The sequence below is a fragment of the Hyla sarda genome, chromosome 6, assembly GCF_029499605.1.
Source record: "Hyla sarda isolate aHylSar1 chromosome 6, aHylSar1.hap1, whole genome shotgun sequence".
Classification (NCBI taxonomy): domain Eukaryota; kingdom Metazoa; phylum Chordata; class Amphibia; order Anura; family Hylidae; genus Hyla; species Hyla sarda.
The window spans coordinates 252,129,633-252,154,719 of NC_079194.1; the positions used below are offsets into that span (position 1 = coordinate 252,129,633).

Genomic DNA, 25,087 nt, shown 5'->3' on the forward strand with positions numbered 1-25,087 from the left:
CTCACAAGAGAAATCTTAACTGCCTTTGAAAGATATTACACTGAATTATACAACATCCCCTCTCCATCCCCGACCTTCCCCTCCTCCTCTCCCCCCTCTCCCTGACCGACTATTTGTCCAGCACAGCCCTTCCTAGACTGACAGACGCTGACATTGAGTCCTTGGAGGCACCGTTTACGGAGGAAGAGATAGCCGCCATATCCAATTTGCCGGCTGGTAAAAGTCCAGGTCCTGACGGTTATACCGCCAAGTTTTACAAGACACTGAAGGGAGACCTGCTCCCGATACTGTGCGGTGCCTTCAACGACATTTCCAAAGACTCCACCTTCCCCCCTGATTCACTGACTGCACACATAACAGTGATACCCAAAGAGGGTAGGGATCCGAACCTATGTGCTAGCTACCGCCCCATCTCCCTACTTAACGTAGATACCAAGCTATTCGCTAAGTTACTGGCAGACCGCTTGGCCGCTGTTCTTGGACCCCTGATCCACCCTGACCAATCTGGCTTTATCAAGACTAGAGAAACGCGTGATAACACCATACGAGCTTTCTCCATCATCCATCTGGCTAGGACCGACCGTCAGCCATTGAGGTTGCTGTCGCTCGATGCCGAGAAAGCATTTGACAGGGTGGATTGGGGATTCATGAAGGCTACCCTCTCTCAGATCGGTCTGGGACCTGCTATGTTGGGCCGCATTTCTGCACTTTATACTGACCCTCAAGCGAGAGTTAGGATTAATGGCTCCCTCTCTTCCCCTAGACAGATTCGGAATGGGACGAGACAGGGGTGTCCGCTCTCCCCCCTGCTGTATGTTTTATGTATGGAACACTTACTTAACGCACTCAGATCTGACCAGGCTATTTCTGGATTCCAGCGGGGTGGGGAGCGACATGTCTGCTCAGCATTTGCAGATGATCTGCTATTGTATGTCACGTCGCCGCAGTCATCTCTCCCTGCCATACTACGGGCTATTGCATTGTACTCCCATTTTAGTAACCACAAAATTAACTTTTCCAAAAGTGTGGCACTCAATGTTACGCTCTCGGAGGTAATGGTGGATCAACTTAAACGTGATCACCCTTTCCGATGGAACTCAGTCTCAATCAAATACCTTGGGGTTCAGGTTCCTTCAAACCTTTCCGATAGCTTTGCCCTAAACTTCCAACCCCTATTATTATCCATTGATAGGGACCTACGTAAATGGACTAGGGGGACTTTCTCATGGTTGGGGAGAACGAACATTCTAAAAATGAACGTGCTCCCAAGGCTGCTCTATTTATTCCAGACGGTCCCGATAGCACTTCCACTCTCCTTCTTTAAAAAATTAGACAGCTTGTTCAGAGAGTTCATTTGGGCTGGTAGACCGTCGAGAATAGCCAAACAGATCTTGGTCAGACGTAAGCAAGCGGGGGGCTTGGCGATCCCGGACTGCAAAGCCTATTATATCGCGGCTACACTGGCGAGACTTTTGGATTTCTTCCATGGCTGAACCTCCAAGAGATGGGTGCGGTGGAGATGGCAGTAAGTGGCCTCATCACCTCCTTCCCGTGGTTACCCCGTAGTGCTATCCCGCAGAGAGTTTTGGGGGACTTGCCTTGGGTGGCTAAGGAACTGATCACGGCGTATCGTCGATACATTGCGGGACGTGGATTGATTGGCCCTAATGGACCACTGACGCCTGTACTAGGTAACCCGCTTTTTGAACCCGGCCTCCACTGCAATGAGTTTTTGGGGAGACCACGGGACGTGCTTCTCCCCTTGAGCTCCTTCCTAAACGGTACCCTTATAAGACCCTACGCAGACTTACTACCCACTACCATCCACACGCCTCATACATATATGCAATACTTGCAACTGGACCATTTCATTAAGACAACAGGACAGACTCTACAATTGGCCAGATCACTATCACCCCTAGAGAAGATGTGCTCTTCTGGCTCCGCTCCGGCCAGACCGGTCTCCCAGATTTATGGCCTGTTATTAGAGGAGACAGCCCAGTCTCCACCCCGGTTTGTGGCGGAGTGGGAGTCAGAGCTGCACACAACCTACGCGCCTACTGACTGGACTGCTGCATTCACTATGTGTCATCGCCTGTCCATCTCATGCAGAGCACAGGAGACCAACTACAAGTTGTTGTCCCGCTGGTATAGAGTCCCCTCTGTTCTACACAGTTTTTTCCCGACCGTGCCTGACTTGTGCTGGCGATGTGACACCCCCCATGGGTCAATGACCCATATTTGGTGGTCATGTCCTGTGCTTGGAGAGTTTTGGGGGATTGTGCTGTCCCGTATAGCGCACATCTCCGGAGTATCTTACCCAAATGATCCTAAAGCTCTGCTGCTATCCATTCTGCCGGTTTCCAGACAAACACCCTCTAAGAGATTAGCACACTTCCTATTGATGGCTGCACGGATGGTTATACCCAGACGCTGGAGGAGTCCCCTCCCTCCGACCATCTCGGAATGGTACAAGGAAGTTCTTTTCCTGTGCCGGATGGAAGAGTTGATGGCAGACTCTCATGGTAGACAGGAAAGGTACATTTCAATTTGGCGACCCTGGCTGGCCTTCATTGACTCTCCACTCTACACAGCTAGGGATAGCCCATGAGACGTGACCCTACTTTACTTGACAGACGGAGGTTTCCTTGGGAGAACTAGGCTGGAGCCGTGGGGCTGGGTCAACTAGATCCGTTTGTGGTGAGTGTACTACTCTCTTTTACCCATACTCTCGCAGTCTGAGCGCCCTCTCCCCACTAGCCCCCGGCTTTGCTACCTCTCCCGCCCCTCCCCCCCCCCACTCACCCCCCAATGTCTCTACCTTGTGTCCCTCCCCTCTCTCTCTTTTTCTTTCTCTCCTTCTTACTTCTCTTGCCTCACTTTCTTTTACTGACGTTTCATATCTATATAATTTATTCTTTTTTGTTTACTTTTCTCTTTGATACTATTGTGTTCTATGGATTTGTTAGTTGTGATGTCTGCACTACCAACGTAGAGAATGCTTACATTGAGAATGGAGTTTTTTTGTAGATGGTCCACATCCCTGCCATTTCAGTGTTCTATATACTGCTAGATTAACGTTGACTGTGGCTAGCTATAGCTAAACTTACCTACGTTGTTACGCTTTCAGTGATATGTGTCTCATGCGGACCCTTGTTGTTTACTACTGTATTAATACATACTTCCTTTGAATAAAAAAAAAAAAAAAAAAAACAGACAGGAAAATGTTTAAAACAACTATTTATATAAAAAAAACAAGGAAGCACTACTGTGGGATCATGAGGTAAAACAGTACAGGAAACTATGTATTCTATAGAGTAGATTTTCCTGTTTGTAACCACAGCCCCTTCACAAGTATCTGGTCTAAAGCTTTGACCTGACTCTGTACAAATATTTTGTCACTGCTCCGCATACAGTGGACTGGATGCATATATACAGATATTAAGACTTACATAAAAGTATTTACATATACACATCAATAGATAACTAAAATATACTAAACATACTATACAGTCATATTGCAAACCCCAATAGCACCCCCTCCCTATAGTCATAATCCAGGTTCATGGTGGACACTGCCAGCACAGCTTGAGTGGTGGCAGCAGCAGCAACCTCGGGGTCTGAAGATGGGGTCTGTCAGCTCCTTTCTCAGTGTATCCAGCTTTCTTGCTTCAAACACATCTTTCTCATCTCGAAGCTTTTTGTTCATTTCCCTAGAAAATATAATTCAAAAGACTTAGATTCTAACTTAAGTTACCTTGGACAACCTTGTCATGTTCAAGGGGTACTCCACTGGAAAACATTTTTATTTTTATCAACTGGTACCAGAAAGTTTAACAGATTTTTTATTTACTTCTATTTAAAAAATATTATCACTTCCAGTACTTATCAGCTGCTGTATACTACAGAGGAAGTTATTTTCTTTTTGAATTTCCTTTCTGTCTGACCACAGTGCTCTCTGCTGACACCTCTGTTTATTTTAGGAACTGTCCAGAGTAGGAGCAAATCCCCATAGCAAACCTCTCCTGCTCCGGCCAGTTCCTAAAATGGACAGAGATGTCAGCAGAGAGCACTGTGGTCAGAGAGACCAGAAATTAAAAAAGCATGAACTTCCTGTGGAGCATACAGCAGCTGATAAGTACTGGAAGGATTAAGATTTTTAAATAGAAGTAATTTACAAATCTGTTTAACTTTCTGGCACCAGTAAAAAAAAAAAAAAAAAAAAAGTTTGCCAGGGGAGTACCCCTTTAACACAGACGGTACATATGGTGGCATGCCTACAATAGACCCAAAGGTAGATGCTGCTTAGGATAAGCTAAAATCATCGTCCAGGAGCTCTGTAGCAGTCTCCAATATCGGCACTTCCAGAAGACACTGATCCCTCCCTTCTTTTAGGTGAAAGATATAATTCCGCATGCGTACTATGCAAATTTAATTAGGAATTTTCACATGGAAAAAAAAGGGGGAACGAACATAGCGAATATGCAAATTTCGCAAAAATAGGACGAATATTCGTCCATTTATTTACAAAATATTGCAAATTCTAATATGGCCCCTGCCACTCATCACTAATAATGACTGACCTCATTGTCAGCTTTTAGGTGGACGCAAGTAGGCCATGGGTAGGTGATTAAAAAGTACCGTATTTTTCGCCGTATAAGACGCACTTTTTCTTCCCCAAAACTGGGGGGGGGGGGAAGTTGGTGCGTCTTATACAGAGAATACACCCCTATCGCGGCGGTCCCTGCGGCCATCAACGGCCGGGACCCACGGCTAATACAGGACATCACCGATCGCAGTGATGCCCTGGATTAACCCTTCAGACGCGGTGATCAAAGCTGACCGCCGCGTCTGAAGAGAAAGTGACACTAACCCGGCTGCTCAGTCGGGCTGTTCGGGACCGCGGCGGTGAAATCGCGGCATCCCGAACAGCTTACAGGACACCGGGAGGGACCTTACCTGCCTCCTCGGTGTCTGCTCCGTGCCGGGATCCCCTGCATGGCCAGCGCTCTCCTTCGACGTCATCACGTCGTCATGCACGCCGTCCCATCATCCAATAGGAGCGGCGTGCGTGTCGACGTGATGGTGGTGACAGAGAGCGTGGATCCCGAGGGAAAAGACGTCTGCGACAGCGATGGAGGGCGACATCCAGGGTAGCGGTGACGAGCGGTGACTGGTCCGGAGCGGCGGGGACACGTGAGTATTACCTCCTATACCAGTGGTTGAAGACCACTGTTGGGTTCAGAATCTTTTTTTTCTAGATTTTGCACCTTTAACATTGGGTGTGTCTTATATGCCGGTGCGTCCTATAGGGCGAAAAATACGGTACATAGGTTGGAAAAAGGACATGGGGGGAATGTTTCCAGGGAACTTAAGCCCCAGTTACATAATAACGAAAAACATAAAATAAAAACAAAATCAGCACTGCTAAGGACTGTGGAGATAGAAAAAAAGTTATGCCCAGAACCTGGATAACTAGATGTTTAGCTGCTTTAAATTCCAATTTTAAGTTTTTGACCAAATAAGAGGTACCCTCCAAACACTACTGATATCTTCTATGTATTTATTGGGCACTTACCTGAGAAGCTCCAGTTGTCGGAGAAGACTCTGCTTCTCCTTCTGCATATTTCTGGAGACTTTGAAGACGTCCCTGTAGATAACCCAAAAAGACATGGCTCTGATCATGGTTATTCTTTACATTACTGCAGTTTATGACATTAGAGAGTACTCAATGAACATTTTCTACAGTCAACAGTTATCAACATCCAAACTACATGAGGTTCTCTTTACACAGCGCCTCATAGTGTTAATCACAGGTATATGTCAGAGGAATTCTTCCACATATGTATCCAAATATAAAATGGAGATTTGATCGGTTCTCAAGGTCTGATGTAGTGAAAGTTGTAAAACAGGAGAATGCTTGTGTGCGTATATATACTAAGATATGAATCTTGATATGCTATAGATGATATGTTTGAATGTAACTATATAGTGATGTTTGTGTGTTAAAGGGGTATTCCGGGAAAAAACTTTTTTTTATATATCAACTGGCTCCAGAAAGTTAAACAGATTTGTAAATTACTTCTATTAAAAAATCTTAATCCTTTCAGTACTTATGAGCTTCTGAAGTTTAGGTTGTTCTTTTCTGTCTAAGTAATCTCTGATGACACGTGTCTCGGGAACCGCCCAGTTTAGAAGAGGTTTGCTATGGGAATTTGCTTCTAAACTGGGCGTTTCCCAAGACACGTGTCATCAGAGAGCACTTAGACAGAAAAGAACAACCTGAACTTCAGAAGCTCAAAAGTACTGAAAGGATGAAGATTTTTTAATAGAAGTAATTTACAAATCTGTGCATGAGAAAACAAAGAAAAGTCGGCACTCACCGGATTTCCAATTCAGCAGATTTTATTGCACATTTCTCACAGCCGTAGTACAATTCTCGGGGAGACGACGGATGGTACAAGGGGGGTACCACAGAGAGGCGACACCTGTGTTTCGCACTTAGTAGTGCTTCAACGGGCCTAACTCTTTACCGGAACGTGTCATCTCCTTATACAGGTGAGTTTAGTAATTGGACCTATCACCATTAAACACACCTTGTGACGTTAAAAGAAGGGGAGGAGGTTGCTTTGTTAAGCTTGTTCCTACTTAGGTCTAGCTCATTGTTCAGACTGTCAGGACTGGTACCGTGAAAAACATTCTTAGAAGCAAACTGAGACATCAACTTTATCATTAAGCCCTAAGACTCCTGTTGCGTCAGTAGCAATTATCCATTGTTTTTCTCTTCTTTTCTTTATCTTTTTGTGTATTATGTGCGCGTTTCAATACTTCTCCTATTGTTTTTGTTTTCCTATAGGAGATTAATGGTTTCTTTCCTGCCATTTCTTTGAGGTCTTCATCTGTCTCTAGTATATACCAGTTCCTCCTAATTGCTCTCTCTATCATTTTATTTACCGGTGAATTCTGAAATGTGAACGTGAACCTATTCAAAGGTGCGTTTTTTTCTGCACAATTCTCTATTTTTTCCATCTGCTTTTTGTTTCCCTTTCTTTATTAGATCTACTGGGTAGTTACGTTCTATTAATTTACAAATCTGTTTAACTTTCTGGAGCCAGTTGATATATAAAAAAAAGTTTTTTCCTGGAATACCCCTTTAATATGTCAGAATATTGGGTGTGATGTTAATATAAAAACAGAGTTGTGTGCAAGTGGATGGATTGATATAGGAAATGGGGGAAAAGAGAAAAGAGGGAGAGTTGGGTTTATGGTGTAATAGAACACAATTTATTTAGCCGGGCACGTCACACGGAGCTTCAACCTATCACCGGCCGCAGCGATGTCCCGCCTCAGCCAGTGATAGGCTGAAGCTCCGTGTGACGTTCCGGGCTAACAGGAAGTAAGAAGAATACAGCCCGAGGACCGAACGCCAGTACCGGAGCACCGGGGGAGCGTATGCAGGCAAGAGAAAGCTTATTTTCTTTTTTTTTGCAGCCCGAAATGTTTGCATCATAAAATTGACAAGTTTTTACTTTTGGAAGACACCAGAAGGCTTCAAAGTTCAGCAGCAATTTTCCACAAAATTTTCAAACTCACAATTTTTCAGGGACCAGTTCAGGTTTGAAGTGGATTTGAAGGGTCTTCATATTAGAAATACCCCATAAATGACCCCATTATAAAAACTGCACCCCCCAAAGTATTCAAAATGACATTCAGTAAGTGTTTTAACCCTTTAGGTGTTTAACAGGAAAAGCAGCAAAGTGAAGGAGAAAATTCAAAATCTTCATTTTTTACACTCGCATGTTCTTGTAGACCCAATTTTTTTATTTTTGCAAGGCATAAAAAGGAGAAAATTTTTACTTATATTTGAAACCCAATTTCTCTCGAGTAAGCACATACCTCATATGTCTATGTAAAGTGTTCGGCGAGCGCAGTAGAGGGCTCCGAGGGGAAGGAGCGACAAGGGGATTTTGGAGGGTAAGTTTTTCTGAAATGGTTTTTGAGGGGCATGTCGCATTTAGGAAGCCCCTATGGTGCCAGAACAGCAAAAAAAAAAAACACATGGCATAACATTTTGGAAACAAGACCCCTTGATGAACATAACAAGGAATAAAGTGAGCCTTAATACCCCACAGGTGTTTCACGACTTTTGCATATGTAAAAAAATTAAATAAAAATTTCACTAAAATGTTGGTTTTCCCCCAAATTTCAAATTTTTAAAGGGTTAATAGCAGAAAAGGCCCCCCAAAATTTGTAACCCCATCTCTTCTGAGTATGGAGGTACCCCATAAGTGGACCTGAAGTGCACTGCGGAAGAACTACAATGCTCAGAAGAGAAGGAGTCATATTTGGCTTTTTGAGAGCAAATTTTGCTCGGAGGGCATGTCGCATTTAGGAAGCCCCTATGGTGCCAGGACAGCAAAAAAAAAAAAAACACATGGCATACCATTTTGGAAATTAGACCCCTCACAGAATGTAATGAGGGGTACAGTGAGCATTTACTGTGGTCTGACAGATCTTTGGAACAGTGGGCTGTGCAAAATTTCACGGACCACTGTTCCAAAGATCCGTCAGACACCTGTGTGGTGTAAATTCTCACTGCACCCCTTATTACATTCCGTGAGGGGTGTAGTTTCCAAAATGGGGTCACATGTGGGTGTGTTTTTTTTTTGCGTTTGTCAGAACCGCTGTAACAATCAGCCACCCCTGTGCAAATCACCTCAAATGTACATGGCGCACTCTCCCTTCTGGGCCTTGTTGTGCACCCCCAGAGCACTTTGCACCCACATATGGGGTATCTCCGTACTCGGGAGAAATTGCGTTACAAATTTTGGGGGGTGTTTTTCCCTTTTACCTCTTGTGAAAATGAAAAGTATGCGGCAACACCATCATGTTAGTGTAAAAATGTTTATTTTTTTACACTAACATGCTGGTGTAGACCCCAACTGTTCCTTTTCATAAAGGGTAAAAGGAGAAAAAGCCTCCAAAATTTGTAAGGCAATTTCTCCCGAGTACGACGATACCCCATATGTGACCCTAAACTGTTGCCTTGAAATACGACAGGGCTCCAACATGAGAGCGCCGTGTGCATTTGAGGCCTAAATTAGGGACTTGTATAGGGGTGGAGTATTCTATACCAGTGATTCCCAAACAGGGTGCCTCCAGCTGTTGTAAAACTCCCAGCATGCTTGGACAGTCAATTGCTGTCCAAAAATGCTGGGAGTTTTTGTTTTGCAACAGCTGGAGGCTCCATCTTAGAAACACTGCCGTACAATACGCTTTTCATTTTTATTGGGGAGGGGGGTGGTGAGGGGGCAGTGTACGTGTGTATATGTAGTGTTTTACTCTTTATTTTATGTTAGTGTAATGTAGTGTTTTTAGGGTACATTCACACTGGCGGCAGATTACACTGCTGTCTGGGCATGCTGAGAGTTGTAGTTTTGAAACATCTGGAGGGCTACAGTTTGAGACCACTTAGTGATCTACAACCTGAACCCCTCTAAATATTGCAAAACTACAAGTCCCAGCATGCCCACACAGCAAACAGCTGTCTGTGCATGCTGGGAGTTGTAGTTTTGCAACATCTGGAGGGCCACGGTTTAGAGACCACTGTAAACTGTGGCCCTCGGATGTTGCTAGGCAACAAATTACCTAGCAGGACCCGGATGTATTGCTGCTGCTGCCGCCGCACGTGGGGGATCCCTGCATGGAGGATCGCGCTCCGGGATCCGGGATCCAGGTAAGGGACCTTCGGCGCCGACCTTCCCTGGACAGTTCCCCCGTTTTGCCCGGACACCGATAGGTGGGCAAAGCGGGGAAACCAAACTTTAACCCCCCCTCCCCCGGTCTGCTATCGGTCGGTCGGCCGACCAATAGCAGGGATAGGAGGGGTGGCACCCCTGCCACCAAACTCCTATCCCTTCAGGGGGATCGAGGGTGTCTCGGACACCCCCGATCCCTCTTATTTTCCGGGTCACCAGTGACCCGTATGAGCCGGAATAGCGCAGATCGCTGGTCTGAATTGACCTGCGATTAGCGCCTATCGCGGTCATGGGGGGGTCTCAGGACCCCCCTCGGCGATGTGCCGGGATGCCTGCTGTTAGATAACAGCAGTCATCCCGGCCCGATCACCGCTACCGGTGACGCGGCGCTCCCGGAACCCCGCAACGTACATGTACGTCGCCGCGCGCCAAGTGACACTTCGCGGCGCCGTATATGTACGTCGCTCGGCGTGAAGGGGTTAAAGGGGTACTCCGGTGCTTAGACATCTTAGGGGATAAGATGCCTGATTGTGGGAGTCCCGCCGCTGGGGACCCCCGTGATCTTGCACGTGGCACCCCGTTTGTAATCAGTCCCCGGAGCCTGTTTGCTCCGGGTCTGATTACCGGCAACTACAGGGCGGGCGGCGTGTGACGTCACGCCTCCGCCCCTGTGTGACGTCACGCTCCGCCCCTCAATGCAAGCCTACGGGAGGGGGCGGAGGCGTGACATCTCACGCCGCCCGCCCTGTAGTCGCCAGTAATCAGACCCGGAGCGAACACGCTCCGGGGACTGATTACAAACGGGGTGCCATGTGCAAGATCACGGGGGTCCCCAGCGGTGGGACTCCCGCGATCAGGCATCTTATCCTCTATCCTTTGGACAGGGGATTAGATGTCTAAGCACCGGTGTACCCCTTTAAGCAAATAAACATTAACCCAGAAAAAAACACCCTAACGCAGGGCAGAATGATGTTCTCCTGGCCTCAGGTGATGAAGGTCAGTGAATACATTTATCCTATGTACCAGATTGTACTGGAATATACAGCAAACTGGCACCGTTACCTCAAATGTCCAGAGACTAGTACTTGTACAATAATGAAAACTTTTAATCATATCAGAAGCCACCCAAAGGCAGATGTGGACAATAAAACTAAGACAGACTGCCTCGTGGGATATCATTTCAGCTGTACCATTGTTATCATACTATTCCAACAAACATCAGATCAGTAAATGGTATGAGCCATTATTGTCATCACATCATCTATATTCATTTGTACCAGCTAGTCAAAGAGATCGCCAAAAAAACCATTGATCTATGGCTAGCTTAACTGGGAGTATATGCAGTGTAGGATTATTAAAAAAAAAATACCCCCTGACAGCAACATGAGTCGCAGTGTCTACGACGGATTTGAAAAATAGGACACATAAAAAAAAAAAGGGGGGTATTAAAGGAGTACTCAACCCCTAGACATCTTATCACCTATCCAAAAGGATAGGGGATAAGTTGTCTAATTGCGGGGGTACGCCGCTGGGGACCCCCCACGATCTCGGCTGCCGCACCCCAGACATCCGGTGAACAGAGCGAACTTTGCCCTGTGACTGGCGATTCGGGGCAGAGGCTCGTGATGTCACAGCCACACCCCACGTGTGATGTCACAGCCACGCCCCTTCAGTGCAAGTTTATGGGAGGGGGCATGACGTCTGTCACGCCCCCTCCCATAGACTTACATTGAGGGGGCGTGGTCATGCAAGAGCGTCTGATACTGCACCCGACACTCTAAACGAATGCCAGGTGCAGCAAGAGGATCGCAGGGGTCCCTTTGGATAGTCTAGGGGAGGAGTACCCCTTTAAGTGCAGATTGATGAGGAAACTACAGTTTAGTGGCATGAACTTGCCTCTTCTTGCGCTCCATCTCCTCCTGCTCTTGCTTGCGTAGCTTCAGTAGATGGCTCTGTGCTTTCTCCAGATCGGTATTGGTCTTTTCTAGTTGGTCAATGAGATCCTCATTTAGCTGTTTCAGGCGATCGTTCTGGACACGGGTCTCAAGTTGCTCACTATTCAGGGATTGCAGCTGTTGTTCGAGCTGTTGTAAGGAAAATGGAACAAAGTTCAATGGCAAGAATGATATCAACTCTACAATCATAGAAGTAAAAATGTTAAACAATAAAAAAAAAAAGTACACAGCGTCCGCTACCAGGAAACCATGTCACAAAGAGTCCAAAGAAAATGATACCAACTCTATGAAGTCTAACAGTATAAATAAATATGTCCCAGACGACAATGCCATAACAGTTTACTATGCAGAATATCGATGTCCTAAATATGAATTTATTTTAGGTGCAATGAGAATATACAATTCTTTTTTGGTAATAATTCTTTCAGTTTTGGAAGAAACCATATTATTGTTTCTGTTACTGTTATGCAGCATTGGTGGCAACGCGTACAACAAATGGGGTTTATGGTGGGAGGGAACAAGGCAATTAAAGGGGTGTTCCAGGATTTATTTTTTTACTTGATTACAGGTGATGTAAAGTTAGTGTGGTTCACAATATAGTGTCTGTACCTGTGTTTGATGGCTGGTCTCGCAATTCTTACAATTCTTATGTGATCTTTGCCTGATGCTTATTTTTAACAGCATACAAAATGAGTGTGGTCTCAGGTTTTCACAGGTTCCCGAGGCATTACATCACTAGTTAGGTGTTGAAAGGGAGCCTGTCTGCCTTAATGAGTGGAGCGAACGCTGGGTGAGAGGAAGATAATTCTCCACAATGCTGCAGAGAATTGTCCCAGGTGTGCTTCAATGGGTGGGTAGGCTGATAAGTGGGAGAAAAGTGACCTCACACTTACAAACAAGGGATACTGGGACTCGTAGTTGGAGGGAAAGAATTCCAACAGGAAACAGCCATTTCACAAAATAAAAGCAGCAGCATTATAGGGCAATCAGGACACGGCCATTTAGCCCCAAGACAAGCACGGATCCTTCCTAAGCATGTCCATTACTGTCTGGCAGGTAAGTACTAAAATCACCTTATAGTAGTTCCCCTGACACTGTTATAGTGACTACCTTAAGTCACCAACAGGAGGGTCTTATTGAATGCAGATTTATACAGCATCCAATAAGATTAATACTAACTATATTATACTAAATGTAGTTATCAGAATTTTGGTGGATGCACTATTGATGAATACATGCAGCCAGAAATATTGAAGTTATATCACTCGCCCCCCCACACCTTATAAATAGTCACTCTCCATACCATATTTTCCCATTACTATCTCTAATGCAGCCTCCTGTCATAAAGCTTCCAGTATGGATGATGGACACAACTTTCCTCCAGATACAATGTCTTCTACTATTCTGAATGAATAAAGTGCCAATGATTTGTTCTGTCCTTGTATATAGGGCAGGCACCACCATGCATGGAAAAGAAGGGTAGTGCAAGTTGACATGAAACAAATATAGTAACTGAAACAAGAAAAAAGTATCATGAACATAGAACACACATTCCAAGGTGGTTACAAACACAAATCCTCCAAAATCTTTATTGAGTAACATAAAACATGACAAAACAATCCCTGTTTCTTCTAAAGGTCAAAAAGTTCCCAAGCAGTACAAACAAATTAGGCAATAAATACATGCAACAAACAGATATATAAATACACTTAACCCCTTCAGGGCCAGGCCAATTTTTTAAAATCTGACCTGTCCCACTTTATGTTGTGATAACTTTGGGCACTTTTCCAAGTGATTTTTAACATAGTTTTTTTTTTTGGTGACTTATTGTACTTAACCCCTTAAGCTTGTACTTAACCCCATTTTGGCCTTAAGGACGCATTCAATTTCATTTTTACGTTTTCGTTTTTTCCTCCTCGCCTTCAAAAAATCATAACTCTTTTATATTTTCATCCACAGACTAGTATGAGGGCTTGTTTTTTGCGCGACCAGTTGTCCGTTGTAATGCCATCACTCGCTTTACCATTAAATGTATGGCGCAACCAAAAAAATACTATTTGTGTGGTGAAATTAAAAAGAAAACCGCAACTTTGCTAATTTTGGAAGGATTTGTTTTCACGCAGTACAATTTACGGTAAAAATGACATGTGTTATTTATTCTTTGGGTAAATACGATTAAAATGATACCCATGATAACATACTTTTCCATTACTGTTGCGCTTAAAAAAAAAATCGCAAACATTTTAACCAAATTAGTACGTTTAAAATCCCCCTATTTTGAAGACCTATAACTTTTTCATTTTTACGTATAAGTGGCGATATGAGGGCTCATTTTTTGCGCCGTGATCTGTACTTTTTATTGATACCATATTTGCTTATATAGAACTTTTAATCCATTTTTTATAAAAATAATTTGTAATAAAATGTTATAAAAAAGCATCTATTTTGAACTTCTTTTTATTTTTACGTTCACACCGTTCCCCGTACGGTATCATTGACATTTTATTTTAATAGTTCAGATATTTACGCACGCGGCAATAGCAAATATGTATATAAAATATTTTTTAACACTTTTTGGTGGTGAAATAGGGAAAATGGGACAATTTACATTTTTATTGGGGGAGGGGGTTTTTCACATTTTTTTTACTTTATTTTTTTACTTTTATTTTTACACTTTAATAGTCCCCACAGGGGACAATTTATAGCAATCATTCGATTGCTAATACTGTTCAGTGCTATGTATAGGACACAGCACTGATCAGGGTTATCGGTGATCTTCTGCTCTGGTCTGCGGGAAGGCAGATTAGAGCAGAAGGTTCCCGGGAGGCAGGTGAGGGGACCTCCGTCTGCCGTGCTGGATGATTGGATCGCCACGGCAGCGCTGCGGGCGATCCGATCATCCATTTTAGTGGCCACGATGCTGCAGATGCTGTGATCTGTATTGATCACGGCATCTGAGGGGTTAATGTCAGACATCAGCGGGATCGCGGGTGTTCGCCATTACGGGCGGCTCCCTGGCTGCGATCAGCAGCCGGGACCTGCCGCGCATGATCCGGGCCTCGCTTCGATGCTCGTGGTTATGCAAAGGACGTAAATGTACATTCTGGTGCATTAAGTACCACCACACCAGGACATACATTTACGGCCCTCGTTGTTAAGGGGTTAATGTTAGTGGTAAATGTTGTCCAATACATTCGGCATTTTTGTGAGAAAAATTCCAAAATACTGTGGAAAATTAACTTTTTTTTCTGAATTCCAGATCCTCTACTTGTAAGAGAAATAGTCATGCCACATTTCCAATATGCCTACTTCATATTGGCATCATTTGTTACATGTCCTTTTACTTTTTTAGGACGGTAAGGGGCTTAAAAGTTTGGCATCAATTTTCTATATATTCGAGAAAATTCCAAAATCAGATATTTTTTGGGACCAATTCAGTTGTGGGGCCTGCATGTTAGTGACCCATATAACTGGGGACTTGGGGTCCCAACATTTTTTTGCAAGACAAAGTGATGTTTTCATCGATACAATTTCGGGGTACATCACTATTTATTCCATATGTTATGATGTCGTAAAAGAAAATATCATGTCCAAACATAACTGGCATTAACATAACAGCTTCCTCCTTCTGCACATAACTATACTGGACATGAATACCAGGCACCTGTGGGTCCACACAGTTAATGATGTCATAGTAAACACAGATATGAAAGGTACAGGACAAGTTCAGTTTGGGATACCGGAGGGAACTCATGAGGTCATTGGGGTTTCCTTATTTCCTGTCCAAGTGAGTTCTTATCTGAAGTGTATATCCCAGCTGTGCACCGATGACTCAGTGTACTTACTACCTGTCCACATGGTAAAACCAAATAACCCTACATATTTCCGTATATTTGCAAACGTGATGTCATTACACTTTCCGGAAAATTGTGCCAGAGAAGTTTTATATTAAATATATATCATAAATTTACCAAATTGTGGTCGATTCCTCTTACTAACCTGAAGTAATTTTGAGTGTCCTCTACTTACTTTCCTTGCAGCATTACTACTCAAAGACCTGCAAAGAGCAATGCCATGAATTGCTTTGCTTATTGTATTAAATGGGTTCTCTGGGACACTAAGGCTGCGTTCACAGGAACACATTCTCTGGCAATGCATTTCTGAGCGGATATGCAAAAGAATGTTCATTCTTTCGGGGGATCCGCTCAGAAATGCATTGCAGTCTATGGTGTTAACATAAAAGTTGTAAAACTGTCACTAAAAATTATGTTACAGTATTTATAAAAGAATGACTTCTGAAAAGGTCACAGAGAATGCTCAGTATCGTCTTTAATTCATCTGAATGGGACAGATCCTGGCTATTATCTATGGGTCCTGCTGTAAAGCTCAGGCAAGATGGCAGCCCCCACAACACACAATGAAAAATAAAATAATTACAGTCAGAAAAAATTGAATGTGTTTCAGTATTAGCCTCTAATCTGGTAAAATTATCTAGGTGGCACATTCCCTACATTCCCTAATAAAAAATAAACAAAAATCAATATTCTCTTCCCCAATTCCACATTATCTAGTACAAAGACTACATGAAACAGTTACTTATTCAGAGGTAAGAATAAGGTACTAATTGTCATAAACCTCTAAGATTTTCTTTCATGAGACAACAGATACCGTATATACTCGAGTATAAGCAGAGTTTTTCATCAAATTTTTTCGTGCTGAAAACGGCCACCTCGGCTTATACTCGAGTGAAAGAAAATTTGCACATAAATCAGTTCAGGCATACCGGTGGGGGTGGGCCAGGCCATCCATCTTAACCGGGAGGACCCCTTCTCCACTCCGGGCCGGCCCTGGACTATTGACGCTGCCATGCATTGACGCAGCCGTGCATTGATGGCCATGCGCAGCAGACATCTGTGCGCAGGGATGCCCTTGACATCACGAATGTGTCCCTTTTCCGGCTGTTGGCAACAGGAAAATCACCGCCGCTGCCGGGAGCTAACACTGGGGAGTTGCATAGACGGTAAGAGAGGGGTGGGGTGGGGGGGCGATGATGACAGGAGGTGATGGGTGTTTCTGGTAGTGGATGATGACGGGGGGATGGGGGATGACGATGACAGATGATACATTTTTCCCAGATTTTTGAGGAGAAATTAGGGGCCTAAGCTTATATGCGGTTCGGCTTATACTCGAGTATATATGGTAAGTAAGACTTTTTTTTTTGTCTGGAGTTTTACTGTGGAGTAGGTTTAAAGGGGTACTCCGGTGAAAACCTTTTTTCTTTTAAATCAACTGGTGGCAGAAAGTTAAACATATTTGTAAATTACTTCTATTAAAAAATCTTAATCCTTCCTGTACTTATTAGCTGCTGAATACTACAGAGGAAATTCTTTTCTTTTTGGAATGCTCTCTAATGACATCACGAGCACAGTTCTCTCTGCTGATGTTATTATAATAATAACGCTTTATTTATTGTTGTCCTTAGTGGGAATTGAACCCAAGTCCCCAGCACTGCAAGGCAGCAGTGCTAACCACTGAGCCACCATGCTGCCCTTAGCATACATCTGCTATGCATCTGCTATGGATCCGTAATGCATGGTTGCTAAAATGGACAGAGATGTCAGCAGAGAGCACTGTGCTCGTGATGTCATCAGTGTTCCAAAAAGAAAGGAATTTCCTCTGTAGCATTCAGCAGCTAATAAGTACTGGAAGGATTAAGATTTTTTAATAGAAGTAATTTTCAAATATGTTTAACTTTCTGCCACCAGTAGATTTAAAAGAAAAAAGGTTTTCACCGGAGTACCCCTTTAATGTTGAATTCTTAGACAGTGTGACCTTTAACTAGGCAATCTTACAATGTGTCAGATTTATGACAGTGGCTAAAGCTGTTCCATATTTGTTTTACATCTTTAAACTGTCTAGTCTAGGTTTAGACCAGGTTTTTGTGCTTAAAGGGGTTCTCCAGTGCTTAGACATCTTATCCCCTATCCGAAGGATAGGGGATAAGATGCCTGATTGCAGGAGTCCCGCCGCTGTCACGCCCCCTCCCATAGGCTTGCATTGAGGGGCGGAGCGTGACGTCACATGGGGGCGGAGGCGTGACGTCACACGCCGTCAGCCCTGTGGTCGCCGGTAATAAGCGAACACGCTCCGGGGACTGATTATAAACGGGGTGCCACGTGCAAGATCACGGGGGTCCCCAGCGGTGGGACTCCCACGATCAGGCATCTTATCCCCTATCCTATCCCTTACCCCTTTAACAGCCACCAAAATGGATCAAAGCCCAACTGACTGTAATGGGTCACAACAGATCTCATTGACTTGAATGGGGTCCATTGGGGATCTGGTAGCTAAACTGAGAAAGAAAATAGTGTATGCAAAGTAAAAGAGGCCTTAGCAGACTTACTTTACACACATGTTGTGCACCAAAATTTTGGCCCATTTTTTTTGCCACACCCCCTTTCAGCTATGCTACACCCTTCTTTCAATACCCCATCCCTCTTATTTGCGCATGTTCCAATTACCTATTCTTTTTTGACACATTATGTACAATAACTGTTGTACTGCATCACATTTCTGGCTCGGCAGCCGTAGTAAATGTATTTGAGAAGTGTTCTCCATATCCTCTGGGTCTGGTCTCATCAGACTAATACAAACATTACATCATGGGTGACATTTACAAGCTGCGAGTTTTCGAGGCAGTGGACTGCACACAGATTTATTTGGGCTGGCTGCCTCTTTCTTTATGTGGACAAATGCTACTGCCAGTTCTCTTGCCCTCTATGCAGGTTGTCAAACCAGTTCTAATAAGAAGTGTCCATAGTAACCACTTTACATTACGGCAGTGTTAAAAGTTCCTGACATTTCAACTACATCTGAATTGTATAGAAGATAGATCTTCTTTAGCTTCTCCATTGACATAAATATAACTTATGAAAAGCGGTCAGTCACTTTGCATATTCCAAAACTTTTACTTGTTTCAATGAAAAGTCACCATGCATGACCAATAGGATGCCGACTTGTATTAATAATACGCTACCAGCAGGTTAGGTCACACTGACCGTGGAAGACAGATGGCTGCCATTGTTACCTCCTGGATTTTATAGAACAGCTTTATTGCCAGAAAGACATTTGGCATTCTCTTGGCCGCTCACCAATTACGTGAATTACACTGTGTATCATGTACATTGCAGTAGCACATAGTGCAGAGTACATTTCCGAAGCATGTCAAAATCACTGCTCTTCTTTGGCCTGTTTGGAAGAAATTGTCCTCATAATGTAAAGTCTGTTGTGGGGTGTAACCAAGAAATCCTTATGAAACAAAGCCGCAGTATGACATCCTTCGTATGTACTCACAGCACATGCATTAGAGTTACCACAGCTAGAAAGGCATGCAAATCACTATACACATAAAACCCTGTCTAGTAAACAAATACTCACTAAAGGATGGTGCACTGTATGTCCAGCTGTAAGACTCTGCAAACAGACAACTATTGAAAGCTATTTGCTAAGTAAGGGGTAAAAGTGCAGAAAGCCTATTGCTGCCAATAAAGCACAAAAACAATCACAGCTAATAGATTCTTCATCACACAATTATACAGAGAATACCTACAGAAATACTAAGCTATCTAATGAGAAACTAAATACACATGCACTATTGCCTTGTCTTGGCAGGTATTTAGGAATCCTTTATAGGTAATGATTTCTTCACATTGCGTAATCTGGAAATTAAAGTGTTAAGTGACAGCATTCAGCTAAAGGGCATCTCCCTCAGTTAACTTTTACGGTAAGTCAATAAGACACGTCATATAAGATATATATAACACGTCATAATAGATCAGTGCAAGTCGGGCAATATGACACACACATGCTTTTTAGAAAGATATGATATGATATGATATGATATATATATATATATATATATATATATATATATATATATATATATATATATATATATATATATATATTATACCATAGTTATCGACGTATAACACGCACTTTTAAAACTTAAATTTAAGCCTGCGTGTTATACGCCGATAAATCTTCTGGTAACTGATTTAAAGCGGCCGCAGCAGCTTGTGAAGTATTAGCAGCACGGCCGCGGCCACTTTAAATCAGTGACCAGCGGCGGCTCCTCCCCGCTCTGCTTTAAATTTTTCTTACCTCCCTCATCATTCCCCCTTTTCCCTGCTTTTATAGTTTTTTTTTATTTTCCTTACCTGACTGCGCTCTGGCAGGCCAGGTCAGGCGGGGTGTCCTGCGGGCTGTGGTCAGTGAAGTAGATGAATGACGTCCTCTGCCGGCTTCTCTGTGCGGCATCAGGGACGTCACTTTTAATTTCCTGTAGTCGCTGCACTCCGAACTCTGACTCGCGGCAGTTGCAGGAAATTAAAAGTGATGTCCCTGATGCCGTGTAGAGAAGCCGGCAGAGGACGTTATTCATCTACTTCACTGACCACAGCCCGCAAGACCCACCACCTGACCTGGCCTGCCGAAGCGCAGCCAGGTAAGGAAAAAAAAAAAAAAACTATGAAAAACAGGGAAAGGTGGGAATGATGAGGGAGGGGAAGAATAGCATAGGAGGAACATGATGGGGGGATGATGAGACAGGGTAGGGGATGAGGAGACAGGGTGGGGGATGATGAGACAGGTGGAAATGATGAGGGGGGGAATGATGGGGGGCATGATGAGACAGGGGGAAATGATGGTGGGGGGAGGCACTAAAGGCTTAATGTCTGTATGGCTAGTGATGGTCTATGACAGGCGGAATTGATGAGACATGGGGGGGGATGATGAGACATGGGGGGTGGCGATAAGAGGGGTAAATGTGGCACAGGGACTGATAAAAGGGAAGGAATGATGTGGCACTGGAGGTGAGGGGACGGGACCAAACTGAGGTGCAGAAGAAAACGAAGTTGGGGGGATGATGTGGCATTTAGTCCAAGTCATTTATTTTACATGTAATTTTTTTTACTTAAATTTCCCTGTTAAAATGAAGGTGCGTGTTATACGCCCATAAATACAGTATATATGTTAACAAATGCAAATTGTTTATCAACTATTTTATTCCACTTGCTATTTACAATTCCTATACTGTACATATATATAAGGACGGGCACACCATCTGTTAGTATACATGGAGTTATGTTATATGTGACATCACGCTCATACTATACAAATATTCCTGTTATCAATGGAAGGGAAAGTGCTCTTCTGTTCGGCAGCATTCACACATCGTTTTTACGTTACGGGTGCCGGATCCAGCTGAACCAGCGCTGAAATCCATTTACTTTAATGAGCCGACCAAAGTCAAACGCTGACTCCGGTCGGCTCATTTTTGACCCGTATGCGGTTTACTGACCGGACCTAAAACCGTAGTATACAAAACCGGAAACGGGTCAAAAATTATCCGACCGGAGTCTAACGGTCGGCTCATTAAAGTAAATGGATTTCAGCGCTGGTCCGGCTGGGGTACGGGAGAGCCCGGTTTGCCCCTCCCCCAGCTGGATCCGGCACCCGTAACGTAAAAACGAAGTGTGAATGCAGCATTAAAGGGAATAATAGACAGTGTTGTGTTAAAAAAGTGCACCGTACCTGTCTTTGTCGGAGAGCGATGCCTTCGAGCTCCTGTTCTTTTCTCATCAGCTCGCTTTGGAGATTTGTTTGTCTGTCCTGTTGTTTCAAGGAGTCCTGCACAATGGTAAAAAGACATGTCAACCAACAAGTGACGACTCTCAGAAGATTCAACCATAAAGACCACTACAATCATTAGAGACCCTTTTGTGTGCGTGTCCGGGCTGGGAGTGGTAGGCACAGTGGTTGGTAAACGCTGATCTAGCTGCTGTCTTAGAGGTTGAGAACAAAAAGGAAGAGCAGCAAACATAAAATATCATAAAAATAAAAAAAAATCTGTATTCACTTTATTAATCCCCTCCGATCCGGCACAGTCGCTTTAGAGCTCCCCCATAAGTGCTTATTTACAGGCTGCAAGCGATGATCTGTCATACCTCCACGTGATCGCTGCACGCAATCATTGCCATCAGTGGTCACCCCTCACTTGCTATATTTGTTGGCATCACTGCATGAGTGCCCAAAAGATGACAAGTACAGCAGCTACTGCTGAGGCCACTGACTGTCAGCCTGTAGACCAGTGTTTACCAACCGGGGTGCCGCCCTTTTGTTCTTTTTCATCCCCAGAGGGATATATATCTCCCCTTTTATGTAATTTTAAATTTAATAATAAAAATATATTTGTATATTTTTTTTTTGCACATCTGACTTCATTTTTCTTCTTTGTTGGAATAGCTGTGGAATGTAGAGGCTAGATCTGACTGTTTTAGGTCAGTGGTCCCCAACCTGTGGCCCTCCAGCTGTTGCAAATCTACAATTCCCATCACGCTCAGACACCTGAAGCTGTTTTAGAACATTTCCTTTTTTTTCCCCTCCTTCTCTCAACACTCACACATACCCTTTAACATATGCCCTTTCTAAGAGGTTGTTCATTACCAAGTTAAGAATTAAGCCGCACTTCCTAAAATACATTCTGTGATGGTATCAGCATGTACCTGTAGAATTTTCACTACGGTTATGCCTACAGGTTTTATTGGAATGCTCGAGAGATGTAGCAAAGGTGATACAGTTAAGCAAACAGGCCCATGATTGTATTGCTGTGAACAATGAGGCTACAGTGTAGATACCCCAGACTGCAGCCTCCGTGTTCATTGGTTGGGATGCAGGAAATTCCCACCATAGGAGACAAGTGGGGAAATAAATGAAAAGTCTCGCAAAATCTGCTTGTGTTTTCAGCTGTTCCCGGCTGTTTGATTTTTGTGGTGCAAGCTGTAATGAATTTGGAGCAATGTAAATTATTCACTATGCTCCATTTCCATATAGTTCATTTTACCAGGCACAACTTCATACACTTTGTAGCACTTGTGCCAAGTATTGTAGCTATGTTCCATTTAATTCACTTGTACTGAGCTTCATAGTGCTGCAGTACCAGGCCCAGCCACTAAAAATGTATGGCGCTGTATCAGAGGAATAATGAAGGGGGGTGCAGCGTAGGGATATTCCAGATTAACCAGGGTCTATCCATTATTGAATGTAAAAATAAAGGAAAAAAAGTCCCTCTTTAGGCACTGCTTTCCCCATAAAGTTGAATAGACAAAATTGTCTCAAGGAAGAATGTTCTTTAATAACCAATGACACGTTTCGGGATTAACCTTTCCTCAGATTGGCATGAGGCTATGGACAGTTCCTAAAATGGACAGAGGTGTCAGCAGAGAGCACTGTAGTCAGACAGAAAGGAAATTCAAAAATAAAAGAATTTCCTGTGGAGCATATAGCATCTGATAAGTACTGGAAGGATTAAGATTTTTAAATAGAATTAATTTACAAATATGTTTAACTTTCTGGCACCAGTTGATTTAAAAAAAAAATAATAATTTCCAGCGAATACCCCTGTAACCCCTTAAGGATGCAGCCCATTTAAGCCTTAAGGACGCATACAATAAAAATTTTCCGTTTTTGTTTTTTCCTCCTCACCTCAAAAAATCATAACTCTTTTATATTTTCATCCACAGACTAGTATGAGGGCTTGTTCTAATGCCATCACTCACTTTACCATAAAATGTATGGCGCAATCAAAAAAATACTATTTGTGTGGTGAAATTTAAAAGAAAACCGCAATTTTGCTAATTTTGGAAGGTTTTGTTTTCACCCCGTACAATTTATGGTAAAAATGACATGTGTTCTTTATTCTTTGGGTCAATACGATTAAAATGATACCCATGCTAACCTACTTTTCTATTACTGTTGCGCTTAAAAAAAATCGCAAACTTTTTAACCAAAGTATGTTTAAAATCCCCCTATTTTGAAGACCTATAACTTTTTTTATTTTTACGTATAAGCGGCGGTATGAGGGCTCATTTTTTGCGCAGTGATATCTACTTTTTATTGATACCATATTTGCTTAAATAAAACTTTTAATACATTTTGAATAAATTTTTTGGGGGAATAAAATGTAAAAAAATAAAAAAGCATCTATTTTGGATTTTTTTTTTTGCCGTTCACCGTACGGTATCATTAACATTTTATTTTAATAGTTCAGATATTTACGCACGTGGCGATACCAAATATGTTTCTAAAATATTTTTTTAACTCTTTTTGGGGGTGAAATAGGGAAAATGGGACAATTTATGTTTTTATTGGGGAAGGGGTTTTTTCTAATTTTATTTACTTTATTTTTTTTACTTTTATTTTTACACTTTAATAGTCCCCATAGGGGACTATTTATAGCAATCATAAATTGCTAATCCTGTTCAGTGCTATGTATAGGACATAGCACTGATCAGGGTTATCGGTCATCTTCTGCTCTTGTCTGCAGGAAGGCAGATCAGAGCAGAAGACTCCCGGAAGACAGCGGAGGCAGGTGAGGGGACCTCCGTCTGCCGTGCTGGATGATCGGATTGCCGCGGCAGCGCTGCGGGTGATCTGATCATCCATTTTAATGACCGCGATGCTGCAGATGACGTGATCTGTATTGATCATGGCATCTGAGGGGTTAATGGCGGACATCCGCGGGTGTCCGCCATTACGGGCAGGTCCCTAGCTGCGATCAGCAGCCGGGACCTGCCGCGCATGATCCGGGCATCGCTTTGATGCTCGCGGTTATGCTTAGGGCGTAAATGTACGTCCTGGTGCGTTAAGTACCACCTCACCAAGACGAACATTTACGGCGCTCGCCGTTAAGGACCAGGACCATTTTGGCCTTAAGGACCAGACCAATTTAATTTTTGCATTTTTGTTTTTTCCTCCTCGCCTTCTAAAAATCATAACTCTCTTATATTTCCATCCACAGACCCATATGAGGGCTTGTTTTTGCGGCACCAATTGTACTTTGTAATTACATCACTTATTTACCATAAAATGTACGGCGCAACCAAACAAATAATGTGGGAACATTTTTAAGAAAACCACAATTTAGCAAAAAAAAGGTTTCGTTTTCACGCTGTACATTTTCCGGTAAAAATGACATGTTTTCATTATTCTGTGGGTCAATATGATTAAATTGATACCCATGTTATATGCTTTTCTATAATTGCACCGCTTAAAAAAAATCTCAAACCATTTTAACAAAATTAGTATGTTTGAAATTGCCCTATTTTGACCATCTATAACTTTCTAATTTTTCCGTATATGGGGCGATATGAGGGCTAATTTTTTGCGCCATGATCTTTAGTTTTTATCAGAACCACTTTTGCTTAGGTTTTACTTTTTATAAATGTTTTTTTTTAATAAAATGTGACAAAAAAGCAGCAATTTTGGACTTTTTTTTTATTTTTTATTACAGTTACGCCGTTCACCGTACGGGAT

The 25,087-nt window shown here is 43.1% G+C and overlaps 1 protein-coding gene across 1 annotated transcript in view; it reads right to left on the reverse strand.

The window, feature by feature from the left end:
* Positions 1-3,232: 3,232 nt before the first annotated feature.
* CRACR2B (calcium release activated channel regulator 2B) overlaps positions 3,233-25,087 on the reverse strand; it is a gene marked incomplete in the record, with an annotated part of 88,443 nt that continues 66,588 nt past the window's right edge. The window contains 5 exon segments of the mRNA XM_056528464.1: positions 3,233-3,713; positions 5,579-5,650; positions 11,655-11,842; positions 19,151-19,186; positions 21,308-21,403. Of these exon segments, the coding sequence (XP_056384439.1) occupies positions 3,551-3,713; positions 5,579-5,650; positions 11,655-11,842; positions 19,151-19,186; positions 21,308-21,403 (555 nt within the window).